Genomic DNA, 25,759 nt, shown 5'->3' on the forward strand with positions numbered 1-25,759 from the left:
TTCATTACATACATATAGTGAACAAAAACTTGAAAAATCTTCTGGTCTGAAAGTACATGGCCTAGAGCTTTGATATTTGGTCTATGGTATCATCTGAAGGTCCAATATCAAAGTTGTACAAATTTTGTTCCTAGAATTAAAATCGGCCCGGCCCTGGGGGTCATTGATTTTCCCTATATGTATATAGTAAAAACATAAAAAATCTTCTTTTAAAGAACCCAAAGAGCTAGAGCTAAGATATTTAGCATGAAACATCTTCTAATGGATGTCTACCAAGTTTGTTCAAATAAAAGCCCTGGGGTCAAAATTGGCCCCGCCCCAGGGGGTCATTGATTATCCCCATATGCATATAGTAAAAACTTAAAAAAAAAGTCTTTTAAAGAATGCAAAGAGCAAGAGCTAAGATATTTAGCATGAAACATGTTCGAATGGATGTCTACCAAGTTTGTTCAAATAAGAGCCCTGGGGTCAAAATTGGCCCCGCCCCGGGGGTCATGTATATTTATATGGTATATTTATATGTATGTATATATATATATACAATCTATCATCATCTTCATCATCAACATCAACAACAACATTTATTTATTATTATTGTTTGTGTTATTTATAGAATTGCGTGTTACTATTTATAGAATTGCGTGATTCTATTTATATAATTGCGTGTTACTATTTATAGAAATGCGTGTTTCTATTTATAGAATTGCGTGTTACTATTTATAGAATTGCGTGTTTCTATTTATAGAATTGCGTGTTTCTATTTATAGTTTTCCGTGTTAGAGTTTAGATATAAAGCATGAAGCATCTTCTAGCGAGTGTCTACAAAGTTTGTTTAAATAAAAGCCCTGGGGTTTTAACTGGCCCCGCTCCGGGGGCCTATATACAGGTGAGCGACTTTGGGCCATCATGGCCCTCTTGTTAACTATAGCGACCCCTAAAAGGGGCCAATCAAATTAATATGAGCACACTTGATAAAAGATTCCCTAAGAATGCTACAGACAATGTTTGGTGATCATCCATCAATTATTTCTGTAGAAGCAGACGTTTAAAGATATTTCTATATTTAGCTATAGCGGCCCCCAAAACGGATCAATCAAATTGATATGAGCACACTTGATAAAAGACTACCCAAGAATGCTACAAACTAAGTTGGGTGATCATCCATCGATTAGTTCTGCAGAAGCAGACGTTGAAAGGTTTTTCTATTTTTAGCTATAGCGGCCCCTAAAAGGGGCCAATCAAATTAATATGAGCAAAATTAATAAAAGACTACTCAAGAATGCTACAGACCAAGTTTGGTGATCATCCATCAATTAGTTCTGTAGAAGAAGATGTTTAAAGGTGTTTCTATTTTTAGCTCTGTTGACCCCTAAAAGGGGCCAATTGAAATGACATGAGCAAATATAAGTGTGACTGTCACAAGGATACTACAGACCAAATTTGAGGTAAATCTGACCAGTAGTTTCAGAAAAGAAGACGATTGTTGACGCATGACGACGAACGCCGGAGTACCCCCCTTTGATACTAATAGCTCACCCTGAGCCTTCGGCTATGGTGAGCTAAAAAAATCAGGCACTAAACATTATTCTCTCAAAGAAATATAAAGAGCATTTATCAATATAAACATTAATAAAACAACATTTTCTCAAATTCGTTATGAGTTATCTTGTTTTGTAAATTAATCGGAGGGTTATTTAGAATGATAGATATTTTTTTACATTGACAACTGTCCGTTTCTTAGAAAAGTCGACAACCAAGATTAGCGGCGATGTCTATACGCCGTATTTCCGGCATAGTTACTTGTGTGCTGCTCGCCGTTTTGTGATTAAGGCCCTAGAATCAATAACAGGCCAGATCCTCATTTTTTTTTTGTTTGTTTACTGGGCCCTGTACGAGTATGTATTGTGCATACGTAGAACCGGGCTATAACAAGAGCGCGTGACTATGTTAACACATGGTTTTGGTCCCGTTATAACATGGGCAAAAGAGGAAAAAATAGCTGATTTTATGCTATAAATCTGAGATATCGCACTGTCCGTTATTACCAATAAAGTAAGTAATTGAAGCTTGTAACTTAGTCTCGAATACATTCTGTCATTACAAAAAGAAATTAGATAATCCAGTTTTTTTGTATAGTGAAATGAAACCTACATTCCAAAGAAAACAAGATAATAATAGAAAAATAAGAATCCTAAATATCCGTCAAAAGCTTCCTGAAAATGAGATGGCAATGAGAGTTTTATAAGGGAACTGTCTTTCTTCGCATTGTTTCGGTGCTCACTGTAACCAGCCGTAGTGGCTGTTTTGTGTCAACGGCTGCTTTTTGTAAACATCGAATTACCTTGTTGATTTTTGTTCTAATATGTCCTTTACAGTGAAGTAGGTACCATATTGTTGACAAGCGTACATGTATATCTCTAGCTATTAAGTTAACACATTTGTTGATCAGAAGCGTGTCCATTTGGAGATACCCCTTACATTGTTCCGAAAAAGACATTGAGTTGTTCCGATCTTCTTGGATCTCCTGCATCAACTTACAATTGTTACCATGAACCGACCAGGCAACACTGCTGTGCTACTTGTGAAGCTATAAAGAAAACTAACACGGCGTATAAAGGTATGTCTATGCTATAATTTCCTCAATATATAACTCCTTTTTAGCTCGACTATACGAAGAATATGGAGAGCTGTCCTAATCGCGGTCGCGTCCAGATTTCAGATTAAAGTTTTGGTGCAGTAAAATATTTTTCACTATTTCTTTTTCATTTCTTAAGGTATCAACTTCAAACTTCAAATATATGTTCCTTATCACCAACCAAATCTTATGTGACAAGGTTCATAACTGTAGCTACAATATTTCAGATTTATGTCCCTTTGAACTTAGAATTTTCCTTAAAAAATACTATTTTTTACTGTAACTTCTTTATTTCTCAAGGGATCAATTTCATACTTCAAATATATGTACATTATTATCAACCACAACTTATGTGACAAGGTTCATAACTCTAGACTATTTTCAGATTTAACTCCCTTGAACTTTGAATTTATGTTAACAAATGTTATATTTTTACTATTTAATTTAATACTTAATCATACATAATTGAGTTTTCTTTCATAGGTTTGTCTTCCTTACTCCATGGGTCCAGTATTTCGTATGTCGAGCTTCGCTATCTCCTGTGACAGCTATTGTTGCTAAGGATATCATTTTTTGTACTTTTTATGCTCAAATGGTCTAGTCAATGTCAGAGGACGATTTTTATCTTTTCATTTTGAGCATTATCATTATGTTGCCTTTTGCCAAATTTTGTTTAGTTTTAAACAATGGATGGCCTGACTTTAATATTTTTTTTTTATTTTCATAATTCTTTTCATTGAAGGGCTAGGTACGTTTTAGGTCGATTTTTGCCCATCGGCAAAATTTGATATACCAAAATTAAATTATATTTCTAACAAAGGAAGCAAGATCGAGTCAGATATCTGCTAAGGCAAAAAAGTTATAATAAATTAAAACAACCTATCAAAAAGCAAAAAACCTATAAAAAAACAAAAACAAACAAACAAAAAAAACTACAGTTTGAATTCATCAACGCATCGCTTCGAGTCATTAAAATATAATGACGCATACGTATTTTCTAAATTGTTTATCGTGTAATGCACAGGAGTTGATGATACATTTGATGTACATTTCTACCGTTCAATTACGATTGCAGACACAAATAATTAGTCACTGTGAAGTATATCAACAAAACAGACGAAAAAGAAGACATATACAATTTCTTTTATTTATATAATTTACTTACCCTATTTAAGAAGTGTGTTCAGTAACTGCTGTTTTATAAAATACACTATTACTTTAACAAGTTCATATTTAAATTTTCGTCGCTGGACATTCTTCAGTTTAAAAGGGCTAACCAACGAAATCTATAAGAAGTTTGTACGAAGAGGCACATATTCGTAATACAACCGCTATGACAATATTTTTTTATTTAGTGGTCTTATGTAATTTCCTATTTAGTAAAGTTCAGAACTTATATGTATGCACGTGTTTGATTATCATCATCAGCTTCATCATCATCATAATCAGAATTATTATAATTATTATTATTATATGATATTGATCTTACACATTATGCCTTGGTTACTTGACCTATCGGAATCGGCCGAATTACCGGAATCGGTGGGGACTTTGCTGGAATCGGTCTGTAATTTTGTTATTAATGAACTTTTAAAAAATATTCTTTCATTTTTATAAGATATAAACATTACCAATGATATGTCAAAAGATTTTTGTAAATCACATCACTTCTAAAAACGGAGAGTTACTGCCATATTGCCGGATTCGTCGAGGGCCTGTGATTTGGTTATTTATTATTGATGCATTTTAATAATATTTGTTTGCCTGTTTTTATAAAACTTAAACGTTATGATTGACCTCCAAAAAAAAATGTGAAAAGAAAATCGGTTTAAGTTAACAGTGAAAAAATATTTAAGCGGCGAAAACAGGAACAATGTCGGAATCGGCGAATGATTACCGAAACCGGCCTGTATTTTGCTTATTTATGAACTTTTAACCAATTTCCTTGCATCTTTAATTAAATATAAAACGATGTCAATGATATGTAAAAAGATTTTTGTTAATAAAATCACCATTTATTAATAAAACAAGATATTTAATATCGGAAAGTTACAGCTATACTATCGGACTCGGCGACGGATTACCAGAATCGGCCTATAATTTGGTATTTGTTAGACTTTTTTACGTTTCTTTTGCACCGTTAAATATAAATATTATTTATCATATTCAAAATAAGAATTTTTCAAAATCGCTTTTGATAAATAATACAATCGAGTTACTTTCATACTGCCGAATTAGTAAAATGTTAAGCCTCCCTTGAATTCCTGCCAAAATGTCATTACATTAAAAACGGAGACCACCTTGTAAAAGCACGTACGTGTTAGATTTTATATATATTTATTAATGTTTATGTACTCGGTATATAGATTTTGCCATGTCTTTTATTTTCCACGGCATGCAATACAGCTAAAATTTATACGAAACAAATAATTTTGAATCTTCAAAAACTTAGGTCTTGAATACAGGATATATTCGTGTTTCATATGATATTTGTCGGCGATCACTGCGGAGAACTTACTTTTATTATTTTAAGATGACGTTTGAAACAATAAATAAATAAAATGAAATAAATAAAAAATAATACAATGGAAAACGAAGAAAAACATAAACAAATGTACAAACACATAAAAGTCGGCAGTGTTAAATCAAAGTTTGTTTGGTATCGTTCAAAAACAGATCATCATAATATGCGAGGCTAAAATGTTTATATTCTGTTAAAAACAAAAAAAATACAAAAGAACATGTAACGAGATTTAGTACAAGATTTTTTTCTGTTACGGCCAAAATCGACCCAAAACGTACCTACCCCTTTCAACAAAAAGTTCTCTTATAAAAACAAGCAATTCGAACTTATTTTCACTTTACAGCTTGTTGTTTTGATGACGTTAAATGTGACGTCATTTTTTCAGTTTCTACACGTACTCGAGTTCAGCGGGCGGATTATGATTGCGAGTTTTCGGCACCGTGCTGCAAACTCATAATCGGTATTATGTCAGTCATAATCAGTTGAAAACGTTGGAAAAAATGTTACTTTATAGACCTTTTTACAGTACGATTTTTCCAAAGCAAGGTATGTTGCATTTTGCGCATGCGCATACTAAGTAAAGTTTATTTATGTAATATAGGCCTCCGGCCCAAAATACAACAAAATACAACAAACATGAAATAGCAATGGTAAAATACAATGAGATGATCATAGATTACATAGTATATTGTAATATAAACAATGGTAGACATCATATCAATTTTTTTAAAGATATATAAAGATATCAAGAGAATTTCGTAGATCATTTGAGCCGCGTCACGACAAAACCAACATAGTGGGTTTGCGACCAGCATGAATCCAGACCAGCCTGCGCTTAATATATACCATATTTCACAAAAACGAAAAAATAACCTTTTTATTTAATTTCATTAACAAAGAAAAATGGTTTACGAACCCGCTTGCTACGCAAATGCAATTGTACAGCGCTTAATAATATAATTATTGTTTTCTTTTGCACGCGATATTTAGCGCTACATTGTGACGTCACGTAAACAACTCTAAAAACATCTGTACAGCGTTAACGACTGAATTAAAGATATTGGTGTTCGGATTAATTATCTTAGTTAGACCATTTTCTATCATTCTAGATAGTTTTCAAAACGAGATTCAACAAAAAGTTGTTTTGTATTTATTAGATTTTTCAAACAAAATGGCGAAAGAAGTCCCTTAAAATAAATATGAGTTTTGACTCCGCCCCTTTCATATTTGTATTTCATATTTATTTTTAAAGGATATGAAATATATTTGACTGATATAGCACCATATTTCATGGGTAAAATTAAATAAACCAAACTATTTTGGGATAAAATTAACAAATAACAATAAAAATACAAAAATATTTGGATCAAAATAAGGATCAATTTTAGGATCAGGATCAATATTTAGATCAACTGTAAAATGCCCGTATCTTGCAAAAATAACAATAAATTTATTCTAAAATGTCATATACTTGCTATTGCAAGTCCAGTTTTATCATATTAATATTAGATATTTAATCTGTGAGGATAAACAATGAAGATTAATAGAGTTTTTAAATTTAATCCTGATCTTGATCCAGATCCTTAAATGTTTGTGAACACGGGGCCTGTATATCTAGTAGAATGTTTTTACGTATAGTATTAAAGTGAATACAAATCAAGAGAATGTGATATTCGTCGTCTAAGCCCGTAAAACAGAGAGGACATATCCTTTGATCAATTGGTATATTATTGAAGAATCCAGTGTTATAACCCAAGGGCAGTAAACCGCCTCTTAATTTTATAATGAGCGACCTTTAATATGAATTTTCAATTTGATCTAGGTACGATTCTCTTATAAAGTCAATTTTAATACTTTTATAAAACAACAGTCTGCTAGATGAATCAAGAGCCTCCCGCCATGTTTGAACATCAATATCGCGCAATCTTTGAGATAATTCGCGACAGAACAAGTCAATTTTTCCTACTCCCTGGTTTTTCCATACATGACCATATCCATTTATGAAAAGAACACGCCTAATTTGAAATGCCCAGCAATCAATGTTATTTTCTGCCCACCGGTATTGGACTTTATAGCATAATAAAGGTAATCTATTTTCATTTATTTTTAGAATCCTAAACCAGTATTTGATTGCTTTAAGAACTCTGTTACAATATAGTGAAAAACGGCCCAACTCCCCATATACATACTTATTAGGAGTTGACCAGTTTAATTTCAATGCATATTTACAAAACTTGTTATGTACGATGTCAATATCTTTAGCTTCATAAGAAAACCAAATTTCAGAGCCATATGTCAATATAGGCTGTACTTTTGATTCAAAAATTTTGAACAATAGAGATACAGGAAGTTGTCCGAATCTGTATAAATTAGTTTTAAGTGAAAAAATATCTTTATTTGCTTGTTCAGATAATGTTTTTTGACACATATACCATGATAATCTAGACGAAAACACTATTCCCTAATATCTATAGTAAGACGTTACTTGTATCTTTTCTACGCCATAGAACCATTTTTCATAAGCACGCAGGTAACCACCATTCCTGAAGACTATGACCTATGTTTTATCGAGATTAATTTTTAGATTCCAATTATCACAGTATGACTTTAACCGATTAATCATTCTCTGAAGCTCTATTTTTGTTTCGGCAATTAGAACTAAATCGTCCGCGTAAAGTAAGGTGAATATTTGTTTAAGTTCTAATGAGACACCATGGTAACCATAACTAACATAATTATTAAGGTCATTTAAGAATAGAGAAAATAGTAATGGTGATAACGTACACCCCTGCTTGACACCAAACGGGCATTCAAAACTTTCTGTTAGTCCAGATGGGGATTTAACTCTTGCTTTAATATCATGATATAACGATTTGATCATTTTTAAAAACTTTGAACTAACATTATTTGAGCATAGTTTATTGTATAGAGCCTGTCTATTAATGCGGTCAAATGCTTTTTCAAAATCAACGAATAAAGTATAAAAACGGCCTTGAGGTTTTTGTAGATACTTGGTTATAAAAGTGCACAGGCAAAATATATTATCTATAGTGTTATAACCACTCCTAAACCCACCTTGTTCTTCACCTAATACAGAGTTTGCATCACACCATTTCTCAAGCCTTCTATTTAAAATAAATGTAACTATTTTACTCAGTACATGTAGTAAGCTGATTCCACGATAATTGCTTGGATCGTTTTGGTTACCTTTTTTAAGTACAGGTGTGATAAGTGAGATTGACCAATTGTTGAGAAATTCACCATTATCGTATAGCTTATTATATAACAAACATAAAATCGGGATAAGTCTGCCAGAGGCTGCTTTAATAAACTCAGCTTTAATGCCATCAATACCAGCTGATTTGCCTAATTTGAGTTGACCTATTGCCCAGCTGACCTCAGAGGGAGAGATTGCGGAATCAAGAATATCATTAAATATTACACTGTCGTTTGTGGTATCATCAAACTCACTGTTAACAACGGGATTAAATAAACTATTAAAATAATTATACCACTCTTCAGTTGTTATATTAACACGATTAAGCCCTGTGTTTGTCTTTAAATAATTCCAAAAATAGTTCGGGTTTTTACAATTGGCAGCAGCGTTAAGTTTTGATCGTTCATTAGCTTCATATCTTAGCTTACACTTACGACATGTTTCTCGATATTCGGATTTAGCTAATTTGTAGTTGTTTAAAGCATTATCAGTGCGTGATCTACGAAATTCTCTTAACCTCTGAAGAACATTGGTACGAAGTCGTTTACAAGTAGAATTATACCATTTTTGACATTTCTGATTTGTATTAAGATTATTAACACCATTATTTCTATTTATGTTTGATTCAGCATTGTAAAAGCACTCTGTTAGTCTCTGTATAGCTAGATGTATATCATTATTATCTAAAGCAGAATTAAAATAGTCATACATATAGTCAAGACCTATAATTAACTTTTCAATGTATTGTTGTTTATTATTTTCATCCCATTTCAGTTTAGTATATAGATTTTCAGATACATTACTAAATAATTGTTCAGAAAGTTTATCTTCTAATTGTGATGAGCTCTTAATTTTAATGTAGACGGGCATGTGTATAGATTCAATTCGGTTTTCAACATCAAAATCTAAGACATAATCAGATAATGACATATCAGACAAAATATAATCAATAAGACTAGGAGAATAATCAGTATAACATGTACAACAACCTTTGCCAGCATCGTTACCGATTCTGCCATTACAAATACGAAGCCCAGTAGCAATACAAAGCTGAAGCAATTTTTGGCCGTAATTATTTATAGATTTACCATCAGAATTAGCTCTAGGTGGCGGAACAGTATCTTCAATATAAAAGTATCACTTAACAATGGGAATTCACCATCCATAACAATATAATCAGGGTTTGTGGATGTATATGCATTAAAGTCACCTAAAACAAAAATTGAATGACCCGGATAGTCACTTTTGAAAATAGCAAGCTCGTTTTCGATGATATCAAACAATGCCTCATTCGAATGTATGGACGAATTTTCTGGAGAAATATAAACAAAACCTAATAGCATATTATGAAAAATATTAACTTTAGATTTAACAAGTAGCCATAAAATATTGTGAATAGAGGATCTTAATTGTCTAATTTCTGCATACTGAAATATAATATTTTTTACAAAAACAGATATTCCACCCGAATTTCGTTTTGCATTTTTAGTTAATGGTCTAATAACATCAAAACATATATACCCAGTTAATGAAAACTCACCATAATTATTAGCCCAAGTTTCTACAAAACCAATAATGCTAAATGACCTAATATAATCAAAAAATCTGTTGAATCACAAATATCGTTTCTTCAAGTCAATTTCGATGATAAACCAGAAATATTCCACACACCTAATTTCATTACATGGAAATTTACGTCAAAATCAGAATTTGTAACATCATGTCCAATATTCAAATGTGGCAGTTTATTATTCAGACCTTGGCCACTGTCCTATTTCTCGGGAACAATATCATCCTTGTCAAAGTCAAAGATATAAGGTACACCGTCCACAATCAGCTTATCATATCTAATAAACGATCTTTTGTTCTGCTTCTTGAAGATGTCGATATACGGAATAAGTTTGGACCTGATTTTCCTAGTATGCGATGTAAAGTCTTCAGATACTCGAATATAATCATAACCTAGTTGATCGCTGCTGCGTGCTTTTGACTGTCGGACTTGGCGGTATTTTTGTAGAATAAGATCTTTATCTTTGAATTTGATAAACTTGACAATTATAGGAGAGGTTACTTTTTTGTCAAGCGATGTGCACGTTCAAGTTCAATAGTGTTTTCGTCAATCTATAGATTATTCGATATGTAATTTCTTACTTTAGCTTCAGACTCATCCCATGATTCGTGGCTTTCTTGTCGAAACCCAAAGAAAAGTAAATTTTCTCGACGACTCTGAGCTTCAAGGTTCATTTGCATTACCGACTTTTGTCTCCAAGGATGCAATTTAAGCCGTTAAATCTGACACTGTATTTGTTAAAATTTTGTTTTCTTTTTGCAATTTTGCATTTGATGCCTTTAGCGAATTAAAATCTTTTCTTAAATCGTCAAATTTTACATTTAAACCTTTAACCTTTTTACTTCGTAGGGCAAAAGCTCAATAAAGATAAAATACATTTTAGTGTACTTAAAGGCTTTAAAAGGCGTTATTTCAAGTTATGTCACTCAGAAAACAGATTTTTTGTGATGAATTAAAGCGTTAAGTACTTAAAACGTGAATTGATATTTATAACAGATACACAAACTTAGCGGGTCTTATAATTCAACGACCAAAAATCCTCTGTTCAAGGTATCATTTGGTGACATTTTCATCAGTAATTTAAATTAAAACAGCAGGTTGTTAAAAATCACATTTAATTACCCATGTATTACATAATATTACACAATTGGTATTCCTTTGAAAATGGATTGGCAAGGCGGTAAGTGTCAAACAGGTTGACATGTGACCGGTTGTTATTTGCCAGCTAGTTTATCATCAACCCGGTCGTTTTAGTAACATGACATAGTTAATTTCTTAAAACTATATAAATGATTTATCGTAATTTAAGTAACTTTTATCTAAAACAATCTCATTAATGTTTATTGATTTTGTGAAGTGACAAATAGTGTACGTGACGTGCATTTCCATGTGTTACAAGGAACCGAACAAAATGTGTGTTATTCCACCATCCATCTTAACTTCTCAAGAGTTTAAAAATTATTTAAATATATATGTGACCTAAAAAAAAATTGTTTGGCATCTCAGTCAAGTCAGATAAAGGATAAAATGAGCTAAACTGAAAACTAAAATTGCATTATAACACGTGTTCCGACTTTTTTTCAGAATGATAATAAACCTCGATTTTAATTTTTTTTTATATAACGTTACATGTTATAATAAAATAGTTTTTATATGGACGATTTCAACAACAATTAAATTGATTTCTTTATTTGCTAATATATATTTCCACATTTTTTACAACAAAAATTCAATGTCAGGTCTGTAATCGTAATGGGGAATTCTTAAAAAATCGTTTTTTCCGTACACTTTTTGGGCAATTTTGGCCATAAAGCTATGAAGGCATCTTTTGTGTTTCTGTTAAAAGCTATTTTGTATGATTTTCTAATTTTTACCTTAAACTAACTCTGAATTGTCTATGAATTTATACTACATTTCTATGTAGGCCAAGGCTCTTTTTGCCCTACGCAAATTGCGCATGCGCGAAAAACTACTACTTCCGGTCTCAACGGTGTTTATCGGCTATTTAACACCAGTTTGGAGTTTTGGTGCGTAGGAATTGACCATGAAGGCAATAGGCCTAAGTGGTTATTTTTTCGCATCAAAACGAGAAAACCGGTGTTAAACAGCCGATAAATACCGATGAGACCGATATTATTTCGATTCTAACAAGATAAAATAAGGAAGATCATAAATGTTATTTATTCAAGCGGAAATAACTTCCGGTGCCGATTTGCTTATAACGCCGTTTGATTTAACACCCTACTGTTGCTAAGATATAGAAAATATTTAACAAAAGAAATAATAAGAATAAAATGATATTTTTATTATCAAGTTTGCAACAATAAACACTTACGCCGTGGAATGGATTGTATAGAGGATATTAAATAAGTGTAGTTTAATACTAAATTTATTGAACGAGTTGAATAAAATCATATTATGCGAGCCTTTGGCGAACATAATATTGTTTTATTCAACGAGTTCAATAAATTCTGTCTTGAATCTACACGAATATAATATTCTTTTTATCACATATATAAGATAAGAAAAGTAAACTGTTAAAATGTGTAATTTTTCTATGGCACCTTTATAGTGTAACGCTAACATTATAGCGCTTTAACGCTATGTGTCTATATAGCGCAAATGACGTCACGCCAAAGTCTTATTACACTAGTGTAACATCGTCTTTTTAAATCGTTTCATTACACCCCTGCGCCGCGTTTATGTGATAAATTGTGTTTACATCAGTGCCCAATTTATCATTCTTGTATGTTTGAAATGACGTCAGCGTTTATGGATGAGTTTTATACTTGGGATGACGTCATTACGCTGCTTAAGGATTTGCGCCGTTTTGTCAAAATATTCATTAATTAACTGATAACTGGATCCAATCCTTGGTGTTTGTGTATGTGAGATATTATTTCGGTATTGTATGAAAAGAAAACATTATAAGAACTGAAAATATAAATTAAGAATCCTTTTTGTGCCCCCACTTTTGGGGAAGGGGGGCATTTAGATTTACCCTTGTCCGTCCGGTCGTCCATCCGTCCGTTCTCTTTTGTGTTGCACGTAGCTCAAAAAGTATTTGACCTAGAGTCATGCAACTTTATCCCATTACTTCATAAGCAGTTTGTGAAAAATAACTGTTTTCATTGAAAAGTCGTTGCAAGTTCAAAGTGCTATGAAGCTTTAAAAACTGCTTCAATACTATCCAAACTTGGCACAAATGTTGACTGGACCATTGCCTTTGTAACATGCTCAGGCTTAAATTTCCTGTTACCATGGCAACGAGGGGACATCTCAAAATTGCCAAAAAGCACTATTTTGAGTTGATTTCTTTCCATCAAAATTGATTTCAAAGTGCTACAACTTCTTAATGGCTTAAGATAAGAGTCAAATGCTTTTCAGCGTTGGTTACACGTTACGTTATGATTGATCTGGGGTAAATTATAGCCTCTCACAAGTCCAAGATTTTTCTGGCGTTGAGGGGGACTGCCGCCCCCTTCAAACCCCCAAACAAAAGGTGACACATCCCCCTTCTGGCAACACCCTGATGTATCTTTTGGTTGGGAGGCCGCGCCGAAAAAGTGGTCACTTTTTTTAACAATATTTCTCAAACGAAAACATGTGTTTGGGGCCCAAACATGACATTATTTCACTATTTGAGGCCTTAAAAGAGGGGGGGGGGGGTCGAAAGTGCGTTGTTTCGCGTATATATGAGGTAAAGGGTTTAAAAAAGGTTGATAAGCATTTGTAGTTGTGCTCCAAGGTTTTTCGTGTGCTTATATTTAGTAATTTTATTATTGCCCTTGACTTTGTAAAAATTTACAAGTTTCAACTTGTGTCGTACGTAACTCAAAAAGAATTTGACCTAGTATCATGAAACTTTATAGAAATGTTAATCAGCATGTGTAGTTGTGCACCTGGGTATTTTTGTGTGGATATATTTAGTATTTTAAGATTTATTGCTTTTGACTTAGTAAACATTTGCTATTTTCAACTTGTGTCGCACATATCTCAAAAAAAATTTGACCTGGAGTCAAGAAACCTTACAGGAATGTTGCACAGCATGTGTAGTTGTGCACCTGGGGTTTCGCTTGTGGATTTATTCTCCTTTGTTAGATTTATTGCCCTTAACTTAGTAAATATTTTCAATTTTCAACATGTGTCACATGTAGCTTGTTTTTGACCTAGAGTCATGAAACTTTACAGAAATGTGTATCAGCTTTTGTAGTTGTGCACCTGTGTAATTTAATGTGGATATGTTTGGTATTTTTAGAGTTATTGCCCTTGGCTTCGTAAAAATTTACGATTTTCAAATTGTGTCGCACGTAACTCAAAAAGTATTTGATCAAGTGTCATGAAAATTTACAGGAATGTTGCTCAGCCTGTGAAGTTGTGCACCTGGGATTTCCCTTGTGGATTTATTATGTTTTGTCAGATTTATTGCTTTTGACTTAGTGAAAACCGTTCTATAATGTTGTGTTATTTGTTCCTCGAGTGCTTGAGTTAGAATCAACCAACTTTACAGAAATAATGATCAACATCACTGTGACGCTATGCACCAGGGGTTTTTTGCATGTTTTTTTTTCAGTTTTGTTAGAGTTATTGCCCTTGATTTAGTATAAATTTGCAAATTTTAACTTGTACACGCATAAGTAAAACAGTATTTGACCTGTAGTCTGAAAGTTTACAAGAATGTTGATCAGCAATGTACTTATGCACCTTGGGATTTGCTTGTGGATTAATTCAGTATTTGTAAAGTTCTTGCCCTTGACTTAGTAAAAGATTTTTAGTTTTTAACTTGTGACACATGTAGCCTTAAAAATATTTGACCTAAAATCATAAGATTGGCAAAACAGTGGAGTGTGGGGGCACCCGTGATCTATGGACACATTTCTAGCATATCGTTGCTTTAAAAGGCTTTGTAAAGTGTAAAATTGAGGGTGAACAAAAAACAGCTGCCCCTAACGAGTGTTTATTGGCAGTTTTACACCGGTTTTTTCTTTTTTTGTCTATAGCGACAAAATTACGTGGAGTGTTAGAATGTCAGTTTAATACTGAATTTATTGAAGAGCTCAGCATAAACTGACACAGATATAATTATATTTTTATCACATACCAAAAATAAAACCTGTTTAAAGTAAAAAGTAACATTTTTCATTGACGGGCCTAAACTATAACGCCAACATTTAGCGTGTCTTAACGCTACATGTTTGTACAACGCATATGACATCACGTCAAAAATATCGTTAGATATATAATTTTGAATGTGACTTTATTTAATTTATCCTACTCATACATTTTATCTAAGAGCTCTACAGCCCTCGCTGTATGACCCCGCTCGGACTTTATTCGTGCCGATTCAACACTTAATTTATTTAATTTGTTGAATAACTAGAGGATATTGAATGAATGTATGTTCAAGGGGGTGAATCACGCTATTCGTTACCCAAACAAACAAGATGGCGGATGCAGCCGAAAAGTAAGTTTTTCCCTTTCTTCTGAAATTCGTGATGTTCCTGTGGAAAGGTACATAAAATAACCTTCTACACAATTTTCCTGGCACACAGGATTTTATTTCATGATGTTTCGTCCCGTACTTCATCTGAAATACGCGTCACCAGATTCGAAGCGAGAGAAATTTTAACGTACGGATTCTTCTCTCAAATTCATTGTTTCTTTTACATATATGTATATTAACTGAAACCACTGACTTTAAAAAGTTGTAATATGTCGTCATCTAAGCATTCATACCCATTCTTTCTTGAATGACCGCTGAGAATATTAATATAGTCGGAATTTTCCATTAAAATTTAATACAAGAAGTCTTGGGCTGAAAAATAAGTTCGACAATCAACATTTAATGACGGTAATATTATTCATTTTAATCCCCGGAAGATGCTTTGGTAGTTTAGCACGGAGGAAGGTAGTCTAGTACTGGTGTAACTCTCCAGGAACGATGGTTAGGAAACTAATCGCCTATATGACTGAAATACTGTTGGGAAAAGGCGTAAAATGAAAGAAACAAACAAACAAAATATTACACCTGGCTTTGAAAATGGAATACTTGGAATTGTTCAAAGGCTGCCGCACAAACGATTGGTTGTTTACTTATTCTTCGGGCTGATTGCTGTCATTGCTTTTCAAGTTTTCATAAAGCATACGGCAGTTTTTGCTCGTAGGGTACTTAAATATGCCCAAATGTCATCAAGAGCGGTTTTGCATGTGGAAGGAATGTATTTTTCATACCGTTAAAATGAAACAAAAAATTTTAGAGATGATATTTGGTGATTGGAGTTTGAATGAATAGAAGTAAGTTTTCTTCTTTTTATTACTTTTGACATTTAAGTCAATTTCATTTTAGATTTTCTTTAAACAGCCTGACATTGTTAGAATTGGTAGAATATAATTTTACGGATGAATCAGTAATCCACTGAAAAGCATAAAATAAACTAGTGTAATATCGTTTTTATGCTCCCCGAAAAATTTCGGGGGAGCATATAGTCGCCGCCTTGTCCGTCCGTCCGTCTGTCCGCACTAACATTTTAGGTATATGAGCTAACTAACGGTACACTGGAACAAAAGAGAACAAAGGACTTCATTCCGTAAATAATAGTTAGCTCATAAGCAAACAATAGTTAGCCCACAAGGAAACAAAAGAAAAGAACAATAGAAAAAGCTCATAAACCTGAAAAATTGGTATGTCCGTCCGTCCGTCCCCTTTTCTTGTCCGGGACATAACTTTAAAACAACAAAAGGTATCAACATGAAACTTTGTAGGTAGATAGATCTCATCGAGTAGGTGTGCAGTGCACAAGAACTGTAACTCTGCCTTGCCTAGTTTTTGAATTATCCCCCTTTGTTTATTTTACACTTTGAACTTTGTCCGGGACATAACTCTAAAAGTATAAGAGGTATCAACATGAAACTTTGTAGGTAGATACATCTCATTGAGTAGGTGTGCAGTGCACAAGAACCGTAACTATGCCCTGCCTAATTTTTAAAATATCCCCCTTTGTTTATTTTACACTTTGAACTTTGTCCAGGACATAACTCTAAAACTATAATAGGTATCAACATGAAACTTGGTAGGTAGATAGATCTCATTGAGTAGGTGTGCAGTGAACAAAAACAGTAACTCTGCCTTGCCTAATTTTTGAATTATCCCCCTTTGTTTATTTTTACACTTTGAACTTTGTCCGGGACATAACTCTAAATGTATACGAGATATCAACATGAAACTTTGTTAGTAGATAGATCTTACTGAGTAGGTGTGCAGTGCACAAAAAAGGAAACTCTGCCTTGCCTAATTTTTGAATTATCCCCCTTTGTTCATTTTACACTTTGAACTTTGTCTGGGACATAACTCTAAAACTATAAGTGGTTTCAACATGAAATTTTGTAGGTAGAAAGATATCATTGAGTAGGTGTGCAGTGCACAAGAACCGTAACTCTGCCTTGCCTAAATTTTGATTTATTCCCCTTTGTTTATTTTTACACTTTTAACTTTGTCCAGGACATAACTGTAAAACTATAAGAGGTATCAACATGAAACTTTGTAGGTAGATAGATCTCATTAAGTAGGTTTGCAATGCACAAGAACTGTAACACTGTCTTGCCTACTTTTGGAGTTATTGCTCTTTGTTCATTTTGACACTTTGAACTTTGTCCGGGACATTACACTAAAATTATAAGAGATATCAACATGAAACTTTGTAGATAGATAGGTCTCATTGGGTGGAAGTGCAGTGCTTAAGAATCATTACACTGCCTTGCCTTATTTTGAAGTTATTGCCCTTTTGTTTATTTTTACTTTTTGACTTTTGTCCGGGACATAACTTTAAAACTATTAGAGATATCAACATGAAACTTTGTAGGTAGCTAGATATAATTGGATAAAACTGCAATGCTTAAAGAACCTAAACAAAGCCTGGTCTAATTTTGGAGTTATTGCCCTTTGTTCATTTTTACACTTTGAATTTTACTCGGGACATAATTCTGATATCATCAGGAAACTTTATAGATAGATAGATCTGATAGATCTCATTGAATAGAAGTGCAGTGCAAAAAACATAACTCCGCCTTGCCTAATTTTGGAGTTTTTGCCCTTTGTTCATTTTTTTAATACTTTCCTGTGTCCAGAACCTACTCGGGGAGCATCACCCGGTTCAACCGGTTCTTGTTATAAAATGGCTTTATTACACTCCTGCGCCGCGGTTTATGCGATAAAACAATATAATGCTCACCAGAGGCTCGCATTCACCACGTTCAATAACTTTGGTATTAAACCTACATTCATTCAATATCTCCTAATTATCACATTCCCGTGCCGCTTCTGTAAAATTGGTATTGCACGGCCGTGCAAATATTTTGACGTGACGACTTTTTGGTTTAACAAACCTAGTGTAAAAACGCACTTAATGTTAGCGTTATACTATAGGCGCGTCAATGACTTTTTCACTTTAAACGGTCTGTGATAAACAGAATATCAAATTCGTGTAAGTTCATTACTGAATTTATTCGCCAGAGGCTCACAAAATTCAGTATTGAACTTACACACATTCAATATCCTCTATATATTGAAGATTGAAGAGAAAACACACACACACACACACAAATACGGAATGCGACATTATCCATTATCGGTCAATTTTATTATGCCTTGTGATCTTCAGTTCTCACTTTTCAGCTGTTTGTTAGCGCTGCAATCCTTTTGATGAGCCAAATTATTTTGAAAAAATCAAACTTGAGAATAAAGTAATAAGATTTTAAGAAAGGTAAAAAGGTGCAAGATTGAAGTATTTATTTACGATAAATGACTGACTTTACAGTTTTTATCACCATATTTTCACTGAGTCATTTACGCCGTAGGAACTATTTTTGCATATTTGAAACTTATTTTGGTAAATTTCGGGGACTGAAAGCGCAGTTTGTAATGTGTTACTTACTTTCATTATTCACTTTACCATATTTTACCTTTATAAATACATTTTCAAAATGTTCATTTAAAAATAAATATGAAATTGGGGGCTTGCTGTTTCAACTCACTGCAGTTATAGTTTAAACAGTTAAACATACAAGGAATGTTAAAAAAATATCATGTGTGCTTCTTTTCGTGAAATCCCTTTCATATGTTCAAAAGCCTACCTCCAGTATATAAAATCAATACAGAAGCATTTCTCGTTCACAATGTCACTGTCCTTCGGACAGTGTACATAGTTTAACAGTGAATTGATAACGCTCTACACAGAATTACTTGCAATTGGGCCACGAGTGCGACTGAAATAAGGTTTATATAAAATGTACGTCACTTGCTCGTTTAATATCCAGAAACTTCTTGCGACATTTATTTCTTGCATATCTACGGTGTTCCGTTTGGACAATAGGGATTGTTTTATTTCTTCTGTACCCGCGATGCACGATGGTACGATGGTGAAGACGCGATGGTACGATGGTGAAAACACGATAGAACGATGATGAAAACGGGATGGTTCGATGATGAAATCGCAATGGCGCGATAGTACGATGCTGAAAACGCGGTGCTATATCGCATTTTCATCATAGTACTTTTTGCGTTTTCGCCATCGCGCCATCGTGTTTGCATCATTATACCATCGCCTATCATGCCATTGCGTTTTAACCATCGTACCATCATATTTTCACCATCGTGCCATCGTATTTTCACCATCGTGCCATCGCGTTTTCACTGTCGTACCATCGCGCTTTCACCAACGTACCATCGCGTTTTCATCATCGTGCCATCGCGCTTTCACCATCGTACCATTGCGCTTTCACCATCGTACTACCGCGTTTTCAACATCGTACCATCGCCTTTTTACTATCGTACCATCGCGTTTTCTCTACCGTGCCATCATCATCGTGCCATCGCGCTTTCACCATCGTGCCATCGTGAAAATTGTTTTATTTAGATAAAAAAAGATATATTTATGCATGTCAGACAGGATTATCCACCGTTTACAGCGGTGCCAAGAAACATTTTCTAACACCCCCATGTTAGACAAGTCGCGTGCTTTAATTGACGTCATTGCCGCGTGCCTTTTATGAACGAATTGCGTTCTTCGGATGACGTCATTTTACCGTTATGAATGAAGTTGTAAGTTCATACGAGTGGCGTAGCCACGAGTGAAAATATAATAGCTGGTGTTCACGAATAAAATATATTTCAATCTTATATGTAAAACAAATAAATTTTCTTTTTATTTCGTGCTTTTTAAGTGATTTTAAATATTTTTTTACTGATTTTGCCGCGTAACGTCGCGCATTCTCCTTTGTGACGTCATCACATCATGACGTCACATCATCAATTTTGAAATATAGTTATGTTAAATTTCTCTAATTTTGTTACATTTTTAACAGAACTGTATGATGGCATCGACTTTCTTTTCCTAAAGAAGCAAAATTTATGCATGGCAGCATTTATCTTTGCCTGTTATTCCATTTAGTTATGATTTTCTTTTCATCCGCATTCAGATATAGTCCGGCTACAGTGAAAATTATATTTTATAAATTTCACTAGTGGTTTATCGGAATTTATTTCATGCTTTCCAGTGTTTTATTGTAATATATCAGATGATTATATTCTAATTTCATTTCGTTTTTCGTTAATATGGTATATATTTTTACTCAACATGATAAAGTGCCACACATTTTCACTCGCTGTCCCGGCTCGTGAAAAAATGTGGTATTTTTTCATGTTTCGTGAAAATATATTCCATATTTCAATCAAATAAAAATATATTCTCTTATTATTTAATTTTACCCGTGAAATATGGTGCTATATCAGTCAAATATATTTCATATTTTTAAAAAATAAATATGAAATATAAATATGAAAGTGGGTGGAGTCAAAACTCATATTTATTTTAAGGGACTTCTTTCGCCATTGTTATTTATTTATCAGATTTGTTAACAAAATGGCTGAAGAAGTACCTTAAAATAAATACATTGCATGAAAGATTGAAATTTATCACACACCCGTGCCGATTTTGCGACTCCGTAATTATGGTATTGCACGGCTGTGCATATATTTTGACTTGACGTCATTAGCGTTATACAAACATAGTGTAAAGACGCGCTAAATGTTAGCGTACATGTAATACTATTGGCGCGTCAATGAAAAATGACTCTTATTTCACTTTAAACGGTCTTTATTTTGGGTATGTGATAAATAGAATATTAAATTCGCGTAAGTTCATTACTGAATTCATTGCACTCGTTGAATAAATTAATATGATGCTAGCCAGAGGCTCGCATAATATAATTTTATTCAACTCGTGCAATAAATTCATTATTGAACTTACACTCATTCAGTATCCTCGATATATTTCACTGATTGAAAATAGAGTAGCTGGTGTTCACAAATGAAATATATTTCAATATTATATGTAAAACAAATAAATTTTCTTTTTATTTTATGCTTTTTAATTGTTTTAAGTATTTTTTATTGATTTTGCCGCGTAACGTCGCGCATTCTCCTTTAAGACGTCATCAATTATAACGTCACATCATCAACTTTAAAATATGCCGATAGTTTTGTTAAATTTCTCTGATTTTGTCATTTATAACATGATGTATAATGCAATCAACTTTCTCTTCTAAAAGAAGCAAAATTTACATATGGCGGCATTTATTTTTGCCTGTTATTCCATTTCGATATGATATTCGAGATATAATCCGGCTACAGTGAAATTATATTTTATAAATTTCACTAGTGGTTTATCAGAATATAATCATCTGATATATTACAGTAAAACACTGGAAATCATGAAATAAATTCCGATCTTACACTGAAATAGACAAATATCCTTTATAATTTTCACTGATATATTTTTTATAAACCACCGAAAAGCATTTGATAAATTTCTTTATCACATAAACCTTGGCGCAGGAGTGTAATAAAGCCATTTATTACATGCTTTTCGCTGGTTTATAGAAATATATCAGTGAAATAAAATCTGATGATTTCACTGTTATAAAAAGTGAAATTACCAATTTGATAATATTTCTGTTTTGAATATTTGAGCCCGTTACATTGTTTCAGTGAAAAACAAGCGTTCACAGTACTGGAAACCAACTTAATGAGTGACGTCGTATAAATGATGTCACGTTGCATTATTATTTAGTACTAGGTCAAAATGTCTTTTTAAACGTTTCTTTGCATAAAATAAAAAGAAAATTTGTTAAGTTTAATGAAAGATCGAAACATGTTTCACCTCGTAAACACCAAAAGTTCATATTTCACTCGTGGCTGCGCCACTCGTGAAATATACCTTTTTGTGCTCACTCCGTGAAATATATTCCGATCTTACTCTGAACTAAACAAATATCCTCTATTTTATAAAAACGATATTACACTAAGTGTAATAACACTTTGACGTGACGTCATTTGCACTATATAGAAACATAGCGTTATTAAAGGCGCGCTAATGTTAGCGTTGCACTATATGCGAGTAATTAAAAGCATTACTCATTTTAACAATTTACTGATCTTATTTTATATATGTGATAAATAGAATATTATTTTCGTGTAGATTCAATACTAAATTTATTGAACTCGTTGAATAAAACTACACTTATTCAATATCCTCTATTTCATTTTAGATTGTGACTATGGAGATAAAAAGTCATATTGTGTAGGAATGTCATTGCAACTGTGTCGAAATAACTTTGAAGTTTGCTGTAAAACATGCCAAGATATACGATTAGATATTCCAGGTAAAACAAATTATACCTCATTCCTATTTTGCATTTACGTTTAACCTTTCTATAACGTACTGTTTTAAGCTATGTTAAGATGTCTGTAATTAGTAGGATACTTGTCTTTATAAAAGTTATTGCAACGTTCCTCAATCAAAAATGGATCTCAATACAGGTTTGGAGCAGTACCTCTAGACGCTTGCAGAAATCATGATCACAAAATAGACAAATATCGTTTTTTTTCGCTGATTTTAACATTTTTCATGCATTATCATACATAAATCAGTGTGAAAAGATGAATTAGACCTATTAAAGTTCATTCCGTTGCGTAAAAAAGCAAGATTTTGGCATTTTACGATTCAAGCGCCTTGTCCGGTATTTACCGGAATACGGTATTTAGTGTAGTGCTCCAATCCTTTATTTAGTCTCACTCATCAAAAATAGTGTTTGAAACTTTCTAAAAATGAGGATTACACAATCTCTAAAAACAGTTTCAAACACTTGACACAACGTTTCATCACATTAGTGCTGAAACGGATTAACTCCAATTGATGTTAAAAGAAAGTTAACCTCTTGCTTCACTAAGGTGACGTGTTGTGACAGCATTCGTATTGTAAACATCAAATTGAATAAGTGTAAGTTTAATACTGAATTTATTGAACGAGTTGTATAAAATTTCATTATATACTTGAAAATATTGAGAAATATTGATGAAATAAAATGTGTCTTTCATTTTCCATATTTTCACTGTGAAAAAATTATGTTTCACTGTGAAGTAATGTTCCGTTTTTTTCACTGGTGTCTTGCTGGAACACGTTTTTTTCTAAATTCTGTCAGAATACAAAATTCAAGGGAAAGTCTTTCAAATTGTAATGTCACAAGAGCAAAATGTATATAATAAACAGATAATTCAAGTTTTTCCTATAAATAAAGGATTTATTTTCATCTTGTGGGAGGAAAACAAACTTACTGACGTGATGTCGTAAATGACGTCACGTTGTATTATTATTTGGCACACTTTCCATTTACCATTAGGTTAAAATGTCTGTTTAAACGTTTCTTTGCATATAATGAAAAGAACCTTTGTTTAGTTCAGTGTTAGATCTGAATATATGTCACCGAGTAAGAACCAAAAGGTATACTAGTATTTCACGGTTGGCGCAGCCTCGAGTGACATATGAAATTCTCGTGTTCACAAAAATAATTATCATATTTCACTCGTGGCTACCGCAACTGAGGAAGTTTTTATTTTCATAACACTCCTGTTTCTACAGAAAAAAACTTGAATATCCTCTATATATTAAACTAAATGTTTACCATTAGAAATAATTACATTTATCCATATTTGTGTCCTCTCATTTAAGGTAATGTAAATATTCTCGTATAATCATTCAATATAAATAAACGTTACAGAACAAAATGTTAATTTTATCTATATTTTTCGGACTTGAGCAAAGATCCTTGTTCACAAAAAAAAGAAGAAAAAAAAGATTACAATACATAATCTAAACGCAAATACATGTAAGCAGATCTTACAATCGTCACATCAAAATATATGCTCGGATTCAACTCGTATTTATTCAACTTGTTCGATAAATTCAGTATTGAACTTACACTCAGCAAATATCCTCTATTTATCACATCCTAATGCCGCGATTGCGACAAGTTGTAAATAAATTTTACAAGTGAAATGTAAACTAGTGTTATTGAAAATTGCTATAGAGTTTAAAAAGATATTATAGGTAAATTATGGTATTATGTTTCGTTGACTATTGTTTATTTCAGGTTGTCCTTGGGGTGATGAATATACTGACTGTACTCAGAGTCATTGCGCCAATGATTTTTCGAAATGTTGCCAAACCTGTGCCGCAACTAATACAGCTTTAACGACAGCCGCTACTTCTACGACATCGACCAGTAAACCTTTATCGACAGCCGCTACTTCTACGAAAACGACCAGTAAACCTTTATCGACAGCCGCTACTTCTACCAAAGCGACAGACTCTCTTCAGCAACGGGAACTATTAAAACTACAGCAAAAACTGCTGATACTACTACCACGACCAGTGAGCCTGTCGCAAGAATTTCTACAACAAATACACTCATTATATTGAATTTCATCATTCATCATGTAATTATAGGCTTATTCATTGGTATCTGAACATTATCTATTTAGATCTATAATAAACATCTTTAATGAAAAGATTTTTGTTTATATACACATAACATATCATAAACATAATACAACAACTTTATTAATAGAATAACAACTAAAATAGTTAAAGATTGCGATATGAAAATGATAGAAATTTTATTAATAAAAATAAGAAGCACGGAGTTAGTCAAGTGAGTAGGACTTTTGAATAGTTAAACCTTTAAAAATATAATCTTTCTCATAGAATTTTAGCAAATGTTGGCAGTTTTTAGTTAATTCCCAAAGAAAAGTTTTTAAAAGAGCACTTTAATCAAAAAGATTAAAAAGTAGGATAGCGAACTTCGTTGTTTCTATCATTTTTTTCTTCAGTGAAATCCATTTTACCATGCAAAGCTTAAGAAAATGATCTGCTCTACTTTAAATATTCATTCTTTGCCGCTGTAAAAATAGGGGGTCTTTTAGTTAAGAGTAATGCAAAAAAAACAACATACAAAACAATTGGATGAAAATGCACATTGAATTGGATTGTGACTGGCCATGAGAAACAGTTAACTGGGCAACTTAATACATTGTATAGAGGATATTTGTTTGTTTTGCAAGTAAGATTGAAATATAATTTCACTAAGTGAACACCAGATGCAATATTTTTAATAGTCTTGAAAATATAATAGCTGGTGTTTACGAATGAAATATATTTAAATCTTATATGTAAAACAAATAAATTTTCTTATTATTTCATGCTTTTTCAGTGATTTTAAGTATTTTTTACTGATTTTGCCGCGTAACGTCATGCATTTTCCTTTGTGACGTCATCACATCATGACGTCACATCATCAATTTTGAAATATAATAGTTTTGTTAAACTTTCTCTAAATTTGTTATATTTTTAACATGATGTATGGTGACATCGACTTTCTTTTCCTAAAGAAGCAAAATTTACGCATGACAGCATTTATTTC

General features: G+C 32.8%; 1 protein-coding gene across 1 annotated transcript; it reads left to right on the plus strand.

Annotated features, from left to right (window-relative positions):
• Positions 1-2,495: 2,495 nt before the first annotated feature.
• Positions 2,496-24,832, plus strand: LOC132751878 (uncharacterized; the record flags this gene model as incomplete). Its single annotated transcript, XM_060742085.1, is given in 3 exon segments — positions 2,496-2,617; positions 22,550-22,663; positions 24,431-24,832. Coding segments are annotated over 2 exon segments (405 nt in total). The 3' UTR covers positions 24,760-24,832.
• Positions 24,833-25,759: the final 927 nt, after the last annotated feature.

Source organism: Ruditapes philippinarum, unplaced genomic scaffold (assembly GCF_026571515.1).
Source record: "Ruditapes philippinarum isolate M1 unplaced genomic scaffold, ASM2657151v2 ctg10086_1_1_1_1, whole genome shotgun sequence".
Classification (NCBI taxonomy): domain Eukaryota; kingdom Metazoa; phylum Mollusca; class Bivalvia; order Venerida; family Veneridae; genus Ruditapes; species Ruditapes philippinarum.